Source organism: Artemia franciscana, chromosome 8 (genome assembly GCF_032884065.1).
Source record: "Artemia franciscana chromosome 8, ASM3288406v1, whole genome shotgun sequence".
NCBI lineage: Eukaryota > Metazoa > Arthropoda > Branchiopoda > Anostraca > Artemiidae > Artemia > Artemia franciscana.
Genome location: NC_088870.1, coordinates 21,494,898 through 21,509,636, shown reverse-complemented (window position 1 = coordinate 21,509,636; position 14,739 = coordinate 21,494,898). Strand labels below are relative to the sequence as shown.

Sequence of the window (14,739 nt, the reverse complement as noted above, 5' to 3'; positions counted from 1 at the left end):
GAAGTACCTGTGGTCAATCCTTTTTATACGAGTTTAGACTCAAGATATTTATTTATTTATTAATATCAAAATACGGTAAGCTTTATCAAGCTTGTCCCACAGCTTGATACTATTTATACTATTAGTTGATACTATATGATACTATTTTATTGCAATTTATAATAAAGAGTTTTTGGTAAGTACAAATGGCTCTATTGTCTTAAAAAAGGAACCCCAACTTTAAAGCCAGGCACGCATGTGAGAAATTATTGGGATGGGGTCCAAAAATTTAAAGGGGGTTAAGGTTAAAGAAAACGCAGAAAAAACGTGAATGAAATAAAATAATACAGAAATCTATGAATAGAATCGTATTAACTTTGGATTTATCTGGATGAAAGCTCAATAGTTTATGGGGGGGGGGGCTAAAATTTGGAAAACGCAGAAAAATGTAAACAAAAAGAAATATATTGGAGACTAAGAAGAAAATCGTAGCAATTTGGGGTTTGGGTGAGGGGTATGTGATCGATCGTCCCCCCCCTCTCCCTTTTATAATGGCTGTTAACAACAACACTAATATGTTGTATTTTTGTTGTTTCATTAAAATTGTGTCATTTCCAGTATTCAGACTATGTCAGTCAAACTACTTCTAAACTTGGTCGATTGCATACACAGAAGAAGCGAAATAGAATCGGGCAATGGGAAAGATCTTCTTGTAAGAATGATTGAAACTTTTGTTCTCAAAATGGAATCAATTGTAAAATACCAGATACCATCATTAATTGATAAGAATAAAGCCCAGCCAACTGTAAGCACTGTTCCTGCATCGACATGCCCAACACCACTGACGTCGGTGCCAACACCAAGCCCCGCCTCTTCGTCTCCGTTTGCTTCCCCTGCCACACCTATGGTGGAATCTATAAAAATTGAAGACACAAAGGGTGAGTGTATGCGCTTCTTTAAATCATTATTGAATCCTTTCATGTCTATAGTGCTATTGTATCTAATTAATTTGCTGTACTTCTATTCTTTTTTTGGATTTGTCAAAATTCAGTGAACTTTTATATGATTTAGACTGATGTGAAACTAATATATTTGAAATGACTGAAACTGTATCATTTATTTGCTGCCTTCTTTAACATATGTATTTTATAAGTTGTTTTGGTAAAGCCCTATTCGCCGTGAGATGTCACTGATACTAAGATTTAACTAGCGATATTATGAGGGTGACTCAAAGGGTGAGTTTGCATGCGATTCGTTAAATCTATATTTAGCTTGGAATATTGCGACGTTGAAAAGTGAGTATCGTATCGATATTTTGACGAATTCAGATGATTTGAACTGGACTTATTAGGAGTTTCAGAAACTCATACCAGGGGCAGGAAGTATGAAATTATGTGACATAGAATTTGTTTACTCAGGCAGGAAGGATGGGGGACATAGACAGGGAGTAGGGCTCATGATGAATAAGTAAGCTGCTAAGTTTAATTAGGCTGGGAAGCTATTAATAATAGAATAATAATTGCTCAATTTATGACTAAAAAGTTCAAGATATCAGTTTTAGTAGTATTTGCCCCTGTAGAACCGACTGACGGAGATACTAGTGACTCAAGATGAATTTCACTTACAGTTACAGGAGCAAATAGACAAGGTCCCAGGTAGAAATATGATTTTTTTTTTTACTAAATTTTAACACCCAGGTCGGAAGAAATAGAGATATATGGTATCATAGCCTATGTAAATTTTGTGCAGGAAAAGAAAACAGCAATGGCTACAGACTTTTGCAATTTCGTAGGTATAACAATCTAGTTATAACCAATACGGTGCTTGGTCATAAAATGGCCAATAATTTATCATGATATTCACGTGATGGTAAGACAGCAAATCTTATTGATTATGTTATAGTAAACCGAAGACTGGCAGGATCAATATAAGATCCTAGGGCATATAGAAGTCCGTCATTGATGTTGAAAGTAAAGGTCACCATTTAGTAGTGTCTAGTGTAATTTAAAGCTGATATTTTGGAAGTGTAACTACCTACCGGGCAGCTACGATGCTGGTAGACTCCAAGAGGAGAATTTGAGAGAAATTTTCGAGAAAAAGTTGAATACTAAACTTGAGAGTTTAAAATTTGATAAGGTCGAATATGATTGGAATAATTTTAGAAAAACAATTTGTGAAGTTGCTGATGTTGTCTTGGGGAAGAAAGTTAGGACTGTATCTAGGAATATTAGTGAAAAGCCTTATGTTTAATAGGCTTGTACAAAAATTATTTGAACTGATAGATCATATGAAAACAAAAGGAATGTAAAAAAAGTGGAGAAAGCATTAAAATATGAACTAAGGAGGTGTGAAGTGGAGGCCATGGATAAAATTGCCGAGGATACGGAAGATGCAGCTAGACGGCATAATAGTAAAATATTGTAATTGCATGTTAATAAATTGAGAGGGAGTAGTCAATCCGGACTTTTTCCAGTTAAAGATAAGAACGTGGCCACAATTAGTTATAAGGAAAGAGTTAAAGAGAGATGGGCAGAACATTTTTAGAATGTGTTAAACCGAAATAGAGTTGCAGGAAAAGATATAGAGGAAAATGAAAAAGTTCGTGATACATTGGAATGGGAAGGAAGATTTTTCTTGTGAGGAAGAATCAGCGACTGTAGTAAAAGGAGGTTTTGCGAGTTCATGGTGTTAGAACAGATTTGAAAAGTAATATTAAGAAGACTAAGTCACTAAGACTAGGAATAAGTGAATAATAAAGGTGAATCTGGGCAACGAAAAGATTGATCAGGTGGACAGCTTCAGTTACCTTGGTTTTATTATTAGTAAAGACAGTGAGAGCAGTGAAAATGTTAAAAGTAGAATAGCCAAGGCTCAGGTTTTTTTTTTCACAGTTAAAAAAGTTTGGAAGAATAGGAAGATAAGTCTGCTAACCAAGATTAGAATATTAGCAGCTACAGTGATTTGAGTGATTACAGTGATTCCAGAGAAATTGCTTACGGATTGTTCTGGGTACCTGGCTGACTGACCGTATTTCAAACAGTAGGCTCTACGAAAAATGTGTTTCAATCCCGCTTTCTAGCATATTTCTATTAACTAGATTATCATGTTTCTGTCTATTACTATCCACTTTTAAATCATTTAAGTAATAGGGTCTTCTTATATTCATAATTCTATTGTTCTCACTTAGGCAAAGCTAAATTTCACCGAGTCGAAACTACAAAACCTGTTTCGGCATGGAACCTGTGACATATCACGAGGTTAATTAAAGGAAAAATATCTGGGGCTATATCTGGGACCATTAGGGTTAGTTAGGGTGTGCATTATTACAAAAGTAACCATGCTATTTGAAAATAGCTTATTTTAACAATTCTATTTTTATTTCTGTAGGATGTTTCCTTCAAAAGACGCCAACTGGTGAATAATTTCAAGAAAAATCATTAGTCACATATACCTATTTGCTATTCAAAGATGAAGCTTCACGGAGGTTATGATTAATTAAGACCCATTTCAATTGTGACGAACGAATGGTGTTAACAGATTGTTTGAATTGTGTTAAACAGAGAGGCACGCACTGACATGTGTTAAATAAGGCGATTAAATTTGAAATCCGATATTAATCATACTTGTTCTATTTCGTCAAAGAAGCTTTGATGAATGAAAATGACAAAAAAAACAAAAAACTCTTGTGATAAAACCAATAAAACATTTCAATAAAATGCATACCAATAAATTGTTTGTCTTTTGATTTTAATGAATTCAAAAAGAAATTGAAAGCGATATTGGTGCCCAAATGGTGCATTTGAGATATATTTGTGGAAAGATCTCTGTTATTATTGTCAGTTTAACTCATCTCGTTTGTTTTATTTATAAAGAATATATTAAGTACATTTTGAAGATTTGTAAGAGTATTTTATTTTGAAGGATTTTCGCTCGATTTGACTTTGAAAGAAGAAAAAGAGAAGATTCGATTTGGTTTTCCAACGTGTCAGGCCCCCAATTATACGGTGAATGATTGTAAAGGACTTGTCAAGACATTGATCGTTGCTGTGAAAAGTGCCACGTGGGGTTATACATCAGCAAAGGTTAGTGGTAAAGCACTATAGATTTTTTTTTTTTTTGCATTGTCGAAGATTGATATCATAAAAGAGAATGCTAAAACTATGCGAGTCTGTAAGCATTATTTATAAATTTACGATGGTTTACCGTGGTTACATGAATATCAATGTGGATTAAAATTTTGATGAAACTCAGTGAAGTGAATCTGCAATTGCAGCTTTTCATGCTACCACCCAAAACACAGGTTCGAAAAATGTTTTTTTTTTGTGTTTACGCTAGGATTCTTTATTCCTGTTGTGTCACATTTATCACAAATTTGTCCGTTTTATGGCACTTGGTATTAACCAAGTGACATATAGCAATCGCAAATTCTGTCGGTCCCGGTTTTGCTACTTTAGGCACTTCCAGGTAAGCTAGGACGGTGAAATTTGGTAGGCGTATCAGGGACCGGACCAGATTAAATTAGAAATAGTCGTTTCCCCGATTTGACCATCTGGGGGGAGTGGGGCCCGGTGATTCGGAAGAAATAGAAAAATTGAAGTATTGTAACTTACAAACGGTTGATCAGATCTTAATGAAATTTGATGTTTGGAAGGATATCGTGTCTCAGAGCTCTTATTTTAAATGCCGACCGGATCTGGTGACATTGGGGGGGGGGGGGGGGGGTCGGGAGGGGGAAACCTAAAATCTTGGGAAAAACTTAGAGTGAAGGGATCGGGATGAAACTTGGTGGGAAAAATAACCACAAGTCCTAGATACATGATTGACATAACCGGAACGGATCTGCTCTCTTTGGGGTATTTGGGGGGGGGGGGGGACTCTGAAAAATTAGAAAAAAATGAGGTATTTTTAACTTACGAACGGGTGATCAGATCTCAATGAAATTTGATATTTAGAAGGATATCGTGTCTCAAAGCTCTTATTTTAAATCTCGATTGGATCTGGTGATATTGGGGGGGGGATTGGGAGGGGGAAACCTAAAATCATGGAAAACGCTGAGATTGGAGGGATCGGGATGAAACTTGGCGGGAAAAACAAGCAGAAGTCTTAGAATTCTTAAGAACTACTGCTCAAACACATGGGCTCCTCTCTCAACAAACTATAGCTTCAATTTGCTTCAAAGTTCTTTAAGAGCTACTTCTCAAACAAATGGATCCCTTCCTCAACATGTTATAGCTTCAATTTTCTTCCATGTATCTTTCTTTTTCATGTTGATGTATATATAGGTACATTAGCCCTAAATCTTCATTTCTATCTCAAGATGGCGCCCAAAGGCCTTGACCTACAGTCAAGTAAAGTAGCAATAAAATTTAAACGACTGTGTCTCTGCAAGAAATTTATTACTTCTAGGTATTTTTGCACTTGGTAGATTATTTGATTTTTTCTGCTCATTTTTGGTTTGATGGATTTCTTTATTTTCTTTGAAAAACTGTTTTTGTGGAAATTTTTCTCATATTCGTTTATGTTCGTTTGTTATTGACACATAAAAAAGGCAGCTAGAACTTTCAGTTTTTAACGAATGTTTTTATTAGGGGAATGATTGCTTGAGCGTAAATGTTTGATTCTAGTGTAAACGATTATTTTTGCATGAAAATGCTTGAAAAAATTCCAGATGTGTGAATAAGACTCTATTAGTAAGAAATGCCGAAAGAGCAACCCCCAATATTATAGGATAACATTCTCGAAGGTATTATAATAAAATAAAGGCAAAGGTATACTAACGAAAACTGATCTGTTCCGGTGGATGCTTACCTATGTAGACCTATATTGGTCTTGACAAGAATTTTAAAGACAATACATTTCAGCTGGGGGAAGACAACAGTGTAAGTTATGTCCAGGGGGCATGTATGGCTCTTATAGAAGGGATGCTTGTGTAAACTTCAGAGATGGCTCATTTGATTGGAAATTGTGTTTTTTTTTTCACTTTTTAAGAGGCAAAAAAAATGTTTGGCTTTATTAGTTTGAATCTTACAGCCGTATGTCCTTGAGCCAAGGAGAATCCACTGTAAGAAAAAATATCCTGGGCTAAATTGTGTCCAAATCTGTGCCAATCTGAACGTTTTTGAATTAATGCATGTTGGATTTTGGCTCTCCGTACATAAATTATTACCCAACATGACCTTTTTACCTTCACTTATTTCTAGTCGTGGCGACTTAGTCTTCTTAACATTAATTTTCAAACCAATTTTTGCACCCTGAAATCGCAAACCACTAGAAGCTCATGCATTCGTGATTTAAATAATTGGAACCGATCTGCTCTATCGGGGGGGGGGGGGGTAATTCTGAAAAATTAGAAAAAAAATGACGTATTTTTAACTCACGAAGGAGTTATCGGATCTTCATCAAACTTCATATTTAGAAGGACCTCGTAACTCAGATCTCTTATTTTAAATCTCAACCGGATCCAGCGTCACTGGGGGGGGGGCAGTTGGGGGGACCGGAAATCTTAGAAAATACTTAAAGCGGAGAGATCAGGATGAAACTAGACTGGGAAGAATAAAAACCTGTCTTAGATTACGTGACTGACATAACCGGACCGGATCTGCTCTCTTTGGTGGAGTTGTGGGGGGGAGGGGGGGGGGGGGTAATTTTGAAAATTGAGGCATTTGTAACTTACGAAAGGGTGACCAGATCTTAATGAAATTTGATATTTAGAAGGATCTTGTGCTTTAAAGCTCTAATTTTAAATTCCGGCCAGATCCCGTGACATGAATAGAATAGAATATATTTATTCACTACAATAGCCGGAGCTAGCATTAGCATGTCATGACAAAAATAATTTATACCTTCAAAAACACTCACAGGAAAATTTAAACAAACAATATATTAATCAAACATTAAATATTAGTCGCGTCAATATTATTAAAATGACGGGTAAAATATGGAACAAATGATTTGCGATATCTCTCAGAGCTATATGCTGAGCAAGTCAGTAACTGTGGACAATTGTTTTTTATTTGTCGAAGTCTAGTAACTGGTCCTCCAGTTGGGGGGCTCGCAAAGTTGGGTAGTAGACGACAATGAGCTGGGGAATTTAAACAATTTAGTCCAAATCTATATGTTAAGCCATGTCTACGACTATCAAGTGAGTCCAAATTGAGTTGTTTCAGTGCATCTTCGTAAGTTGAGTAGTTTTTTCCAAGTATAATTTTTACAGCTCTTTTTTGTATCGTCTCAAGTCTATCTGTTTGATCTTTTGTCAATCCCGGATGCCAAGCAGGGCATGCATACTCAAGAGAAGGTCTAACATAGCTGCAGTATACAGACTTTAAAACCTCAGTTGGTGTACCAAATCTTTTTAGGTTGGAAAATGAATGTAAAAGCGAGGCGCCTTTTTTAGTCAGATAGTCAACGTGCGAATTCCATCTTAAATCATCGTCCAAAAGAATCCCAAGTATTTTAACAGTTTTCTTTGTTGGCAGTATGGAATTATGAGAAGAGTGGTTGTTACCCTTTAGGAAGGAAAATGTCATATAAGAGCTCTTAGTTTCACTGACCGCCAGTTTTACCTTTCCTAATTCAGCTTTTAGATCATGATAGATTTTGATCAAGTCAGACTGTTCAGTAGTCGGAGGGCTTAGTCGCAGTGATAAAACAGTTAAATCATCAGCAAATTTAAAACGCTCACGTACTGTTGTTAAAATACGGTTAAAAACAATAAGAAAAGAAAGCGGGCCTAATTTAGTCCCTTGTGGCGAACCACAAAAAATATTTACAAATTTAGATGGCTCATGATCAGGAAGTTGGACACACTGAGATCTTTCAAAAAGAAAACTAGCTAGCATTCGTACAACAAATGGACGGGCACCCATAGCCTTTGCTTCTTCCACAACTACATTATGATCAAGACTATCAAAAGCCTTAACTATGTCTGCAAATAATGCTTCAACATAGGCCCCATTATTTTCTAAGTGCTTAAGGATAGTATCCAATAATGCAACCAAATAATGAACAGTACTATGCCCGGAACTAAATCCAAATTGTCGGGGATCAATATTATCATTTATGTCCTCAAATAAACAATCAAAAATAAAACTTTCAAATACTTTTGAGGAGCTGGAGTTTTCGAAATCGGCCTCATCTCGGTTATATCTTCAGGTGCCTTGCATTTGGGGATTGGCGTTACATATGCCTGTTTAAAAATACATGGGAAAACACCATCAATAAAACACTGGTTAAAAATTGCCGTTAAAGGAGTAGATAAAAGATCAGCACACTCAATAATCAATTTAATTGGTATCTCACTAGGATAACTAGATTTACGAGAATCAAGTGCCTTTAACTTTTTAGCAACTGAACAAATCTCTAGTATAGGGATATTTGAAACTGAATCATTCGGTGGTAATTTTCTTAGTTGCGGATGAATTTTACAAACAGATGCAAAAAAGTTATTAATTTCACTAGGTAACAGGGGTTTGCCATTGACATCTCTCATTTCAACTCTGGTTACTTTTTTCCCGATAATGTTCTGAACTAAGTCATGGAACTTCCTTGGGTTGGATTTATATATTTTGCTTATTATTTTAGACCCATACTGCTTACGAGAACATCTTATTTTATATACAATTAAATTTCTTACTCTTTTGAAATCTTTTACGGATCCAGTTAAATGCAATTCGTTCCTCACTTTTATCAGATTCCGAATCTCTCGAGTAATCCATGGTTTATCATTAGATTTCACATATATTTTTTTTTGTGGGAAAATTTCACAGTATTTTTCGAATAGTTCCTTACAGAATAAACTTGCCATTTTGTCACCGTCAGACAATGAGAGAATATCACGCCAGTCACGATCTGTGAGCCATTTCTTGTAGAGATTTACTAGTTCAGGTGAGAAAGGCCTGTACACCACACTATTTATTTGTCGATTTGGGATAAAATTATTGGGTGTCCAAGCAACACACAAGTGATCACTCAAACCTAATGGGGGTAATGTAACTGGAGTATTATAATATTCAGGACAGTTGCTAAAAATGAGATCCAACATACGGTTACCTCTTGTGGGCACATTCACAACCTGCTTAAGTGATAGTGAATTACTTAGCCATTTGGCATCTAAGTCATTAAAGTCACCACACATTATGATACCAGCATTAGGATACAAGGATCGTACATTGTCAGTGCAATTCTGTAAGTAATTCACAAGGTCTTTACGATAGGGGCCACGGAGCGGATAGTAAACAACACATATCACCAGTGGTGCCACTTCCTTGGGAAGCTTCTTAGGCCTGCACCACAGCCATAATACTTCAAAACCATGCTTATTTGGTATATTACTGAAAGTGAGAACTCGATTTCTTATAGACGATCGACAAATAATACCAACACCACCACCATGTGTTACTGAAATATCATTGGGTGTCATTCTAGGTTTGAAATAGGTATCATATCCTTCAAATGCTACAACATCTTCAGTCGCGGATCATGATTCACAGATACAAGCAATATCAACCAGTTCATTCTTCAAGCAAAGTTCAACCTCTTCTAATTTGTTCATAAGTGACCGGGCATTTGATAATAGTATTTTCGGAAATATATAGGGATGAAAGGGGGGCTTTACACTGCGGTCTCGAATCTCCTTGCCAACACATTGAATCGGTTCCAAGTTGGGATACTCGGAAGACATGGTTTGAGGGGTGGGTGAATCTTTGATTTCTTTGAAATTCCAAATTGGTTGGTTGTTAGTACTGGATATATTGTCGGAAGGCTGGCAGATGTTGGTTCTTGCCAGTTTCTCCAAGTTTTCACGAGGAGTGGTTGGTATGAGGGGGGAGGGATCTGCATTGGCTGATTTAAGACAGGTGGTTTGAGGTTCAAACTCATAAGTGGGACTGTAAACTGTTGTCTTTGGCAACCATGTTTTAACAGAGGTGGAATTTTTCGCTCCCCGTTTTTTGAACTTCGCAATTCAGTATTGGAACGTAGCTTTTTCCTTCTGGGGGAAGTGAGATGCACATTAGGACAACAGTTCATGAAACAAAGGCCATGAGCAAATTTTTTACACAGAGATCTGTGAGGCAGAATACAACACTCATCACGGCAGATGCCTTTGAAATAATCCAAGCAAATATGGAGAAACGTGCAATTCTCCGCCTTTCTACAGCCTCGCCTTATGTGAAATCTGCAGACACATCGTTCAGGAATATGATCTGTTGTAACACCCTCTTCATCTGTATGCGGAGACTGAGAATACTCTAGGTCGGTTTGTGTTGTTTGACTAGTAAGAAAGCTACTGCATTGAACAGATACATTATTACTGAGAACTTTAGAGCTGGCTATATTACCCTGGTTTAAACACTTCTCACAGGTAAAAAGAAAGAAACGTCCCGAGGGTTTCTGCAGAGTAAGAACTATGTCTGCATCAATTGCAGCGCAGGCCACATGCATGCGGTGTAAGCAAAGGTGACAATCAAACGAAGGGCTGTCTTTTGTCGGTTCGTCACATAAGAGGCAGCTCAGATCAGGACCTGAGTAGTCATTTCTTTCCTCGGGTGATATTTTCTATAGTATCCATAATTCTCAGTGCACCGCCAGCAATGCCTGGAGATTTAGATGACAAGTTTTCTACTGGGAAGATAGTGTTCTTTTTAAGTTGATCCTGGATTTTATCGTTGTTACTTTGCTGTTTCGTACTATTATTTTTCGATCTCAGTTTTTTCAGAGTAGAGGTTTTAGGGGAATCTTTTTGTGTACAAATTACGCACACAAAGGTCTTCTTCAAGTCATTAGAGTATTTAGTTTTTCCACAACTAAAATGAGACCATTTATTGCATTTGATACACTGCACGCCGCCTGTTTTGCTTGTAATTCTTTTTAAACAGATACCACACTGCTCCGGATCCATAATAAATATCGCTACGGTGTACACCAAGTTCAAATTGCAAAAATGTCAATAGTAAATAGATCAAAACAATCGGATACTAAATGACTCTAGGGAAATCACTCAGGTTAATTCTTAATCAAAGTTCCCAAGGGAATTTTCACTCAGAACGTCCAAGTTCAAGGTTGATTAAGAGAAGTCCATAGGGAATCACGATTGAGTCTTACTGTATAATGAGATTATATCCAGATTGTATCCAATAAAGGTGTTTACTGTATGAACTCTCAAACAAGAGGGGGAAACCGGAATTCTTGGAAAACGTGAAAATTGGGGTATTTTTATTTTACGAATAGGTGATCGGATCTTAATGAAATTTGATATTTAGAAGGAATTCATATCTCAGAGCTCTTATTTCAAATCCCGACTAGATCTTTTGACATTGGAGGGAGTTGGAGGGGGAAATCTTGGAAAGCACTTGGAGTGGAGGAATCGGGATGATGCTTGGTGGATAGAATGAGCAAATGTCCTTGATACGTGATTGAGGTAACCGTACCGGATTCGCTGTCTTTGGAGGAGTTGGGAGGAGGGGTTCGGTGATTTGGCGAGTTTTTGCTTCTGGGAAAAAAAATAATAAATAATAATAAAAATTTGATCCTTATGGCCTTTACCATAGGCAACGCTATAGCGTTGCCTATGATAATCTCCTGGGAAAATTAACTATTGACACATAGTATCGATTTTGCAAAAATTACTCACTAAAAGGAGAATATACTTGTAAGTACCCATACTGTCTAAATCCGTTACTGCTATGGAAGTTTTCTATGTCGTTGACCTATCCTTAAGAAATTAAGAAAGTACATTGTGCCGTTTTATTCTACGATCTTTTTTGGTTTTTATGCCTTGCTTAAATACTATTGTGAAACCCTTTCAAATCATGGGTTATCTGGTTTTGTTTCGTTGCAGCATTTTAGCTAGGTACACAAGATAGGATTAACTCTGAGTTTACAAGAGGCTTTACATGTGGCGCGTGGGAATGATACAACTATTATCTCGGTCTGTCGCAGGAACGACAGTTAATTTGGCGAAGTGAGAAAAAAGTTTAGTCAAAATTTTTTTGGGCGTAGAAGCACTCCAGTTGTTACTGTGAATTTGATTCTATGCACTACCTCAAACAGGGGAATATAATTGTCCTGTGGTGGCGCAGTGGATTTGACCTTAGCTTGGTAATACGGGACCCAGAGATCGAATCACGCTGCAGGAATGCACTGCAGGGCCGACGCAGGGGCCTTAGTAGTCAAGAAGCGTCGTTAATTCTTAAATAAAATAATAAAAAGGGGAATATAATAGAAAAGGCTTGCTATGGTTTTCCAACACCAAAAATGGTCTTCGATTAAGAAATTTTTGTTAGCATTCTCTGTATCCTCTACCTTTACAGTGTAATTACGTATGTTCAGTAGCTTCTTTTTCTATACAGTTTATCAAAATGGTAAACTGTTTCGGACAGCACTACTGGAGGCTTAATCCGGATTAAACTTTAACCTCTTTTTCTTAACGATTATCGCTGTGTAAAAATTGGTATTACAGAGATAAAAAAAAAAGAGTAATAAAAGAATTTTTTTTCACTTTTAAATGAGAACTGAAAATATTCCTGTAAGTGATAAGGCAAGACAAGTAGTGACCGCTGCAAAGTAAGATTAATAATAATTGAATCTAAATACAAAAAAAAACTGTTGTTTGCTATTTTTTACAAACAATTTTGTTATGCAATTTTTTAGATTAATAAAAAATTATAGACTAAAGATAACAACAGAAAAGTCGTTATGTGCTTTGATGAGACATTAGTTTAATATTCTTAACCTGCTGTAAATTGCAAACCTGTGTTTTATAGTTTATGAGCTGACTGACAATGATGAGGAAAAGAAGAGCTAATTCTACCCAACCGAAATTTTGCGGTAGTGCTGAACTGGAATAAGACAGGTCATACCTTCCCCACTTGGGGTTGTTTCCAGTTTTTAGTCTCACTGGGGTCTGATACTGTCTGGTTTCATACTTCTCATTTTTGTTTTCCTTGTAAATCTTTGCTGCTTTTCAGACAGAACAAGCTGCTGCTACACCCTCATCAAAGACTTTCCCACCTAAAGAAGTCTTAATGTTCATACGTCTGGTTGAATGGGGTCTCCAGGCTCTAGATGTGTATACTCTCAACGGGATCTCGACTACACCCGTGACTGGTGCAAATGGAGCCAGTGGACGTCCAGCTGCCCAGCCAATTCAGTCAGTTAGACCAAAAGATGAAAAAGAAGCACTAGAGCATTTTGCAGGAATTGTATGTGGGCTTCTCTTTCTTTTGACTCTTTCCTTTTTTGATTTAAAAGAAATTTACATAGATTAAAGGGAACAAATCATTGGAGGAATTATGTCGATAAGAACTTGTCTGTCCTTTTGTGTTTTATTTTTTTCATGGTTGCCCCATTAGGTGTAATCTAGTAAAGAATGAACCCTAACCCGTAGTAACTGAAAGTTTAAAACACCCTTTGAAAAACACTGTCAACTGAGGGAGAATCGCCGTTTGAAGCGGATTAAAGAATGGTAATTATTATTTCGATTAATCCTAATGGTAAAGTTTATTGTGAAATTTGTGAGGATTTCGAAAATCAGCTCAAAATACCATGAAAATGGTGTCAGGTTGAGATTCAAACTTCATCTTTTGAGTCTCCATAGCCAAAAACACTATTTAGAAAAATCGCCGTCACTTTGAGCAATTATTACTAAAAATTACTTTTTCGTATGGGAAACAGTAATATATTTCCTTTTTATTAGTCTCCTAGTTTTTTTTTTGTTTTTTTTTTGTCACCACTGTTGGGTGGCCTGAAACATCATAAAGCGATGTTTATGGGTTCATTTGAAATAAATTGCTGTATCTAGTGCCTTTGTAAGCATTAAGAACATGTTTAAAAAAAAAATGATAAAACTACATCTTCATACACAAGGTGATGTTACACAGGTATCTTTTAACAAGATAATATAACACATACCTTTTGAAAAATTGTTTCTCAGGGATAAAATAATATTTGATTGACCTGCTGTGAGATTACCTGGAATTCGTGGGATTATTTACCAGATTCAGCCAAAAAAAGAGCCAAAAGCTTTTTCCCGTGTGTGATATATACATTGATTAAAAATTATTTATTTTACTCAAAAATAAATATAAGAATCTTTTATTAAGGAAGGTTGAAAAGAAATTGCTACTGTGTAGATACTAAATAGTATAGGATTAGACAACTGGCGTAAAATTGATTAGTAAATTAATCAATTCCATTCTAGAATTTTGGAAGTTTTTAAAGAAGGATCTAAGCAATAACTCGTTCTATCCGTTTCTTTTCGAAAGAAAATATTTGGACAAAGGCGAAACACTTTAGAATGAAATAAGGCTGTAAATATGGCTGAACAGAGCGACTCGAATTTCAATCCTCCTTCTGCGCACAAGAGTTCCATAGCCACTGTACTGTAATAAAGTATAGTAAAAGATGTATTGTTATGTTTTATGATTACGAGATACGAGATACGATATACGAGATACGAGATTACGAGATACGATACGAGAGAGCCATAATATCCATATGAAGCTATTGAAGCCTTCATCAACAAAAAAAGCTTTCTATAAAGAAGTACCATACCGCTTGCAAAGTTAAAATGTGAACAGGTATTGGCTAGCTGACAAGAAATAAGTTTCCTCTTAAAATGCATGTTGCCTTTTGTAAATAGCTATTCATGAAGTGTAGCTGTTATGGCCTCAGACGGCTTGTTGCTGCGGTGAGTTATTAGTATTAGTTGTAGTAGTAGAATGTATTCTCGTATAATATATATATATATATATATATATA

General features: G+C 36.2%; 1 protein-coding gene across 1 annotated transcript in view; it reads left to right on the top strand.

Annotated features, from left to right (window-relative positions):
- Positions 1-14,739, top strand: part of LOC136030130 (transformation/transcription domain-associated protein-like) — a gene marked incomplete in the record, with an annotated part of 128,034 nt that overhangs the window by 42,614 nt on the left and 70,681 nt on the right. The window contains 3 exon segments of the mRNA XM_065708813.1: positions 598-917; positions 3,901-4,061; positions 12,948-13,181. Of these exon segments, the coding sequence (XP_065564885.1) occupies positions 598-917; positions 3,901-4,061; positions 12,948-13,181 (715 nt within the window).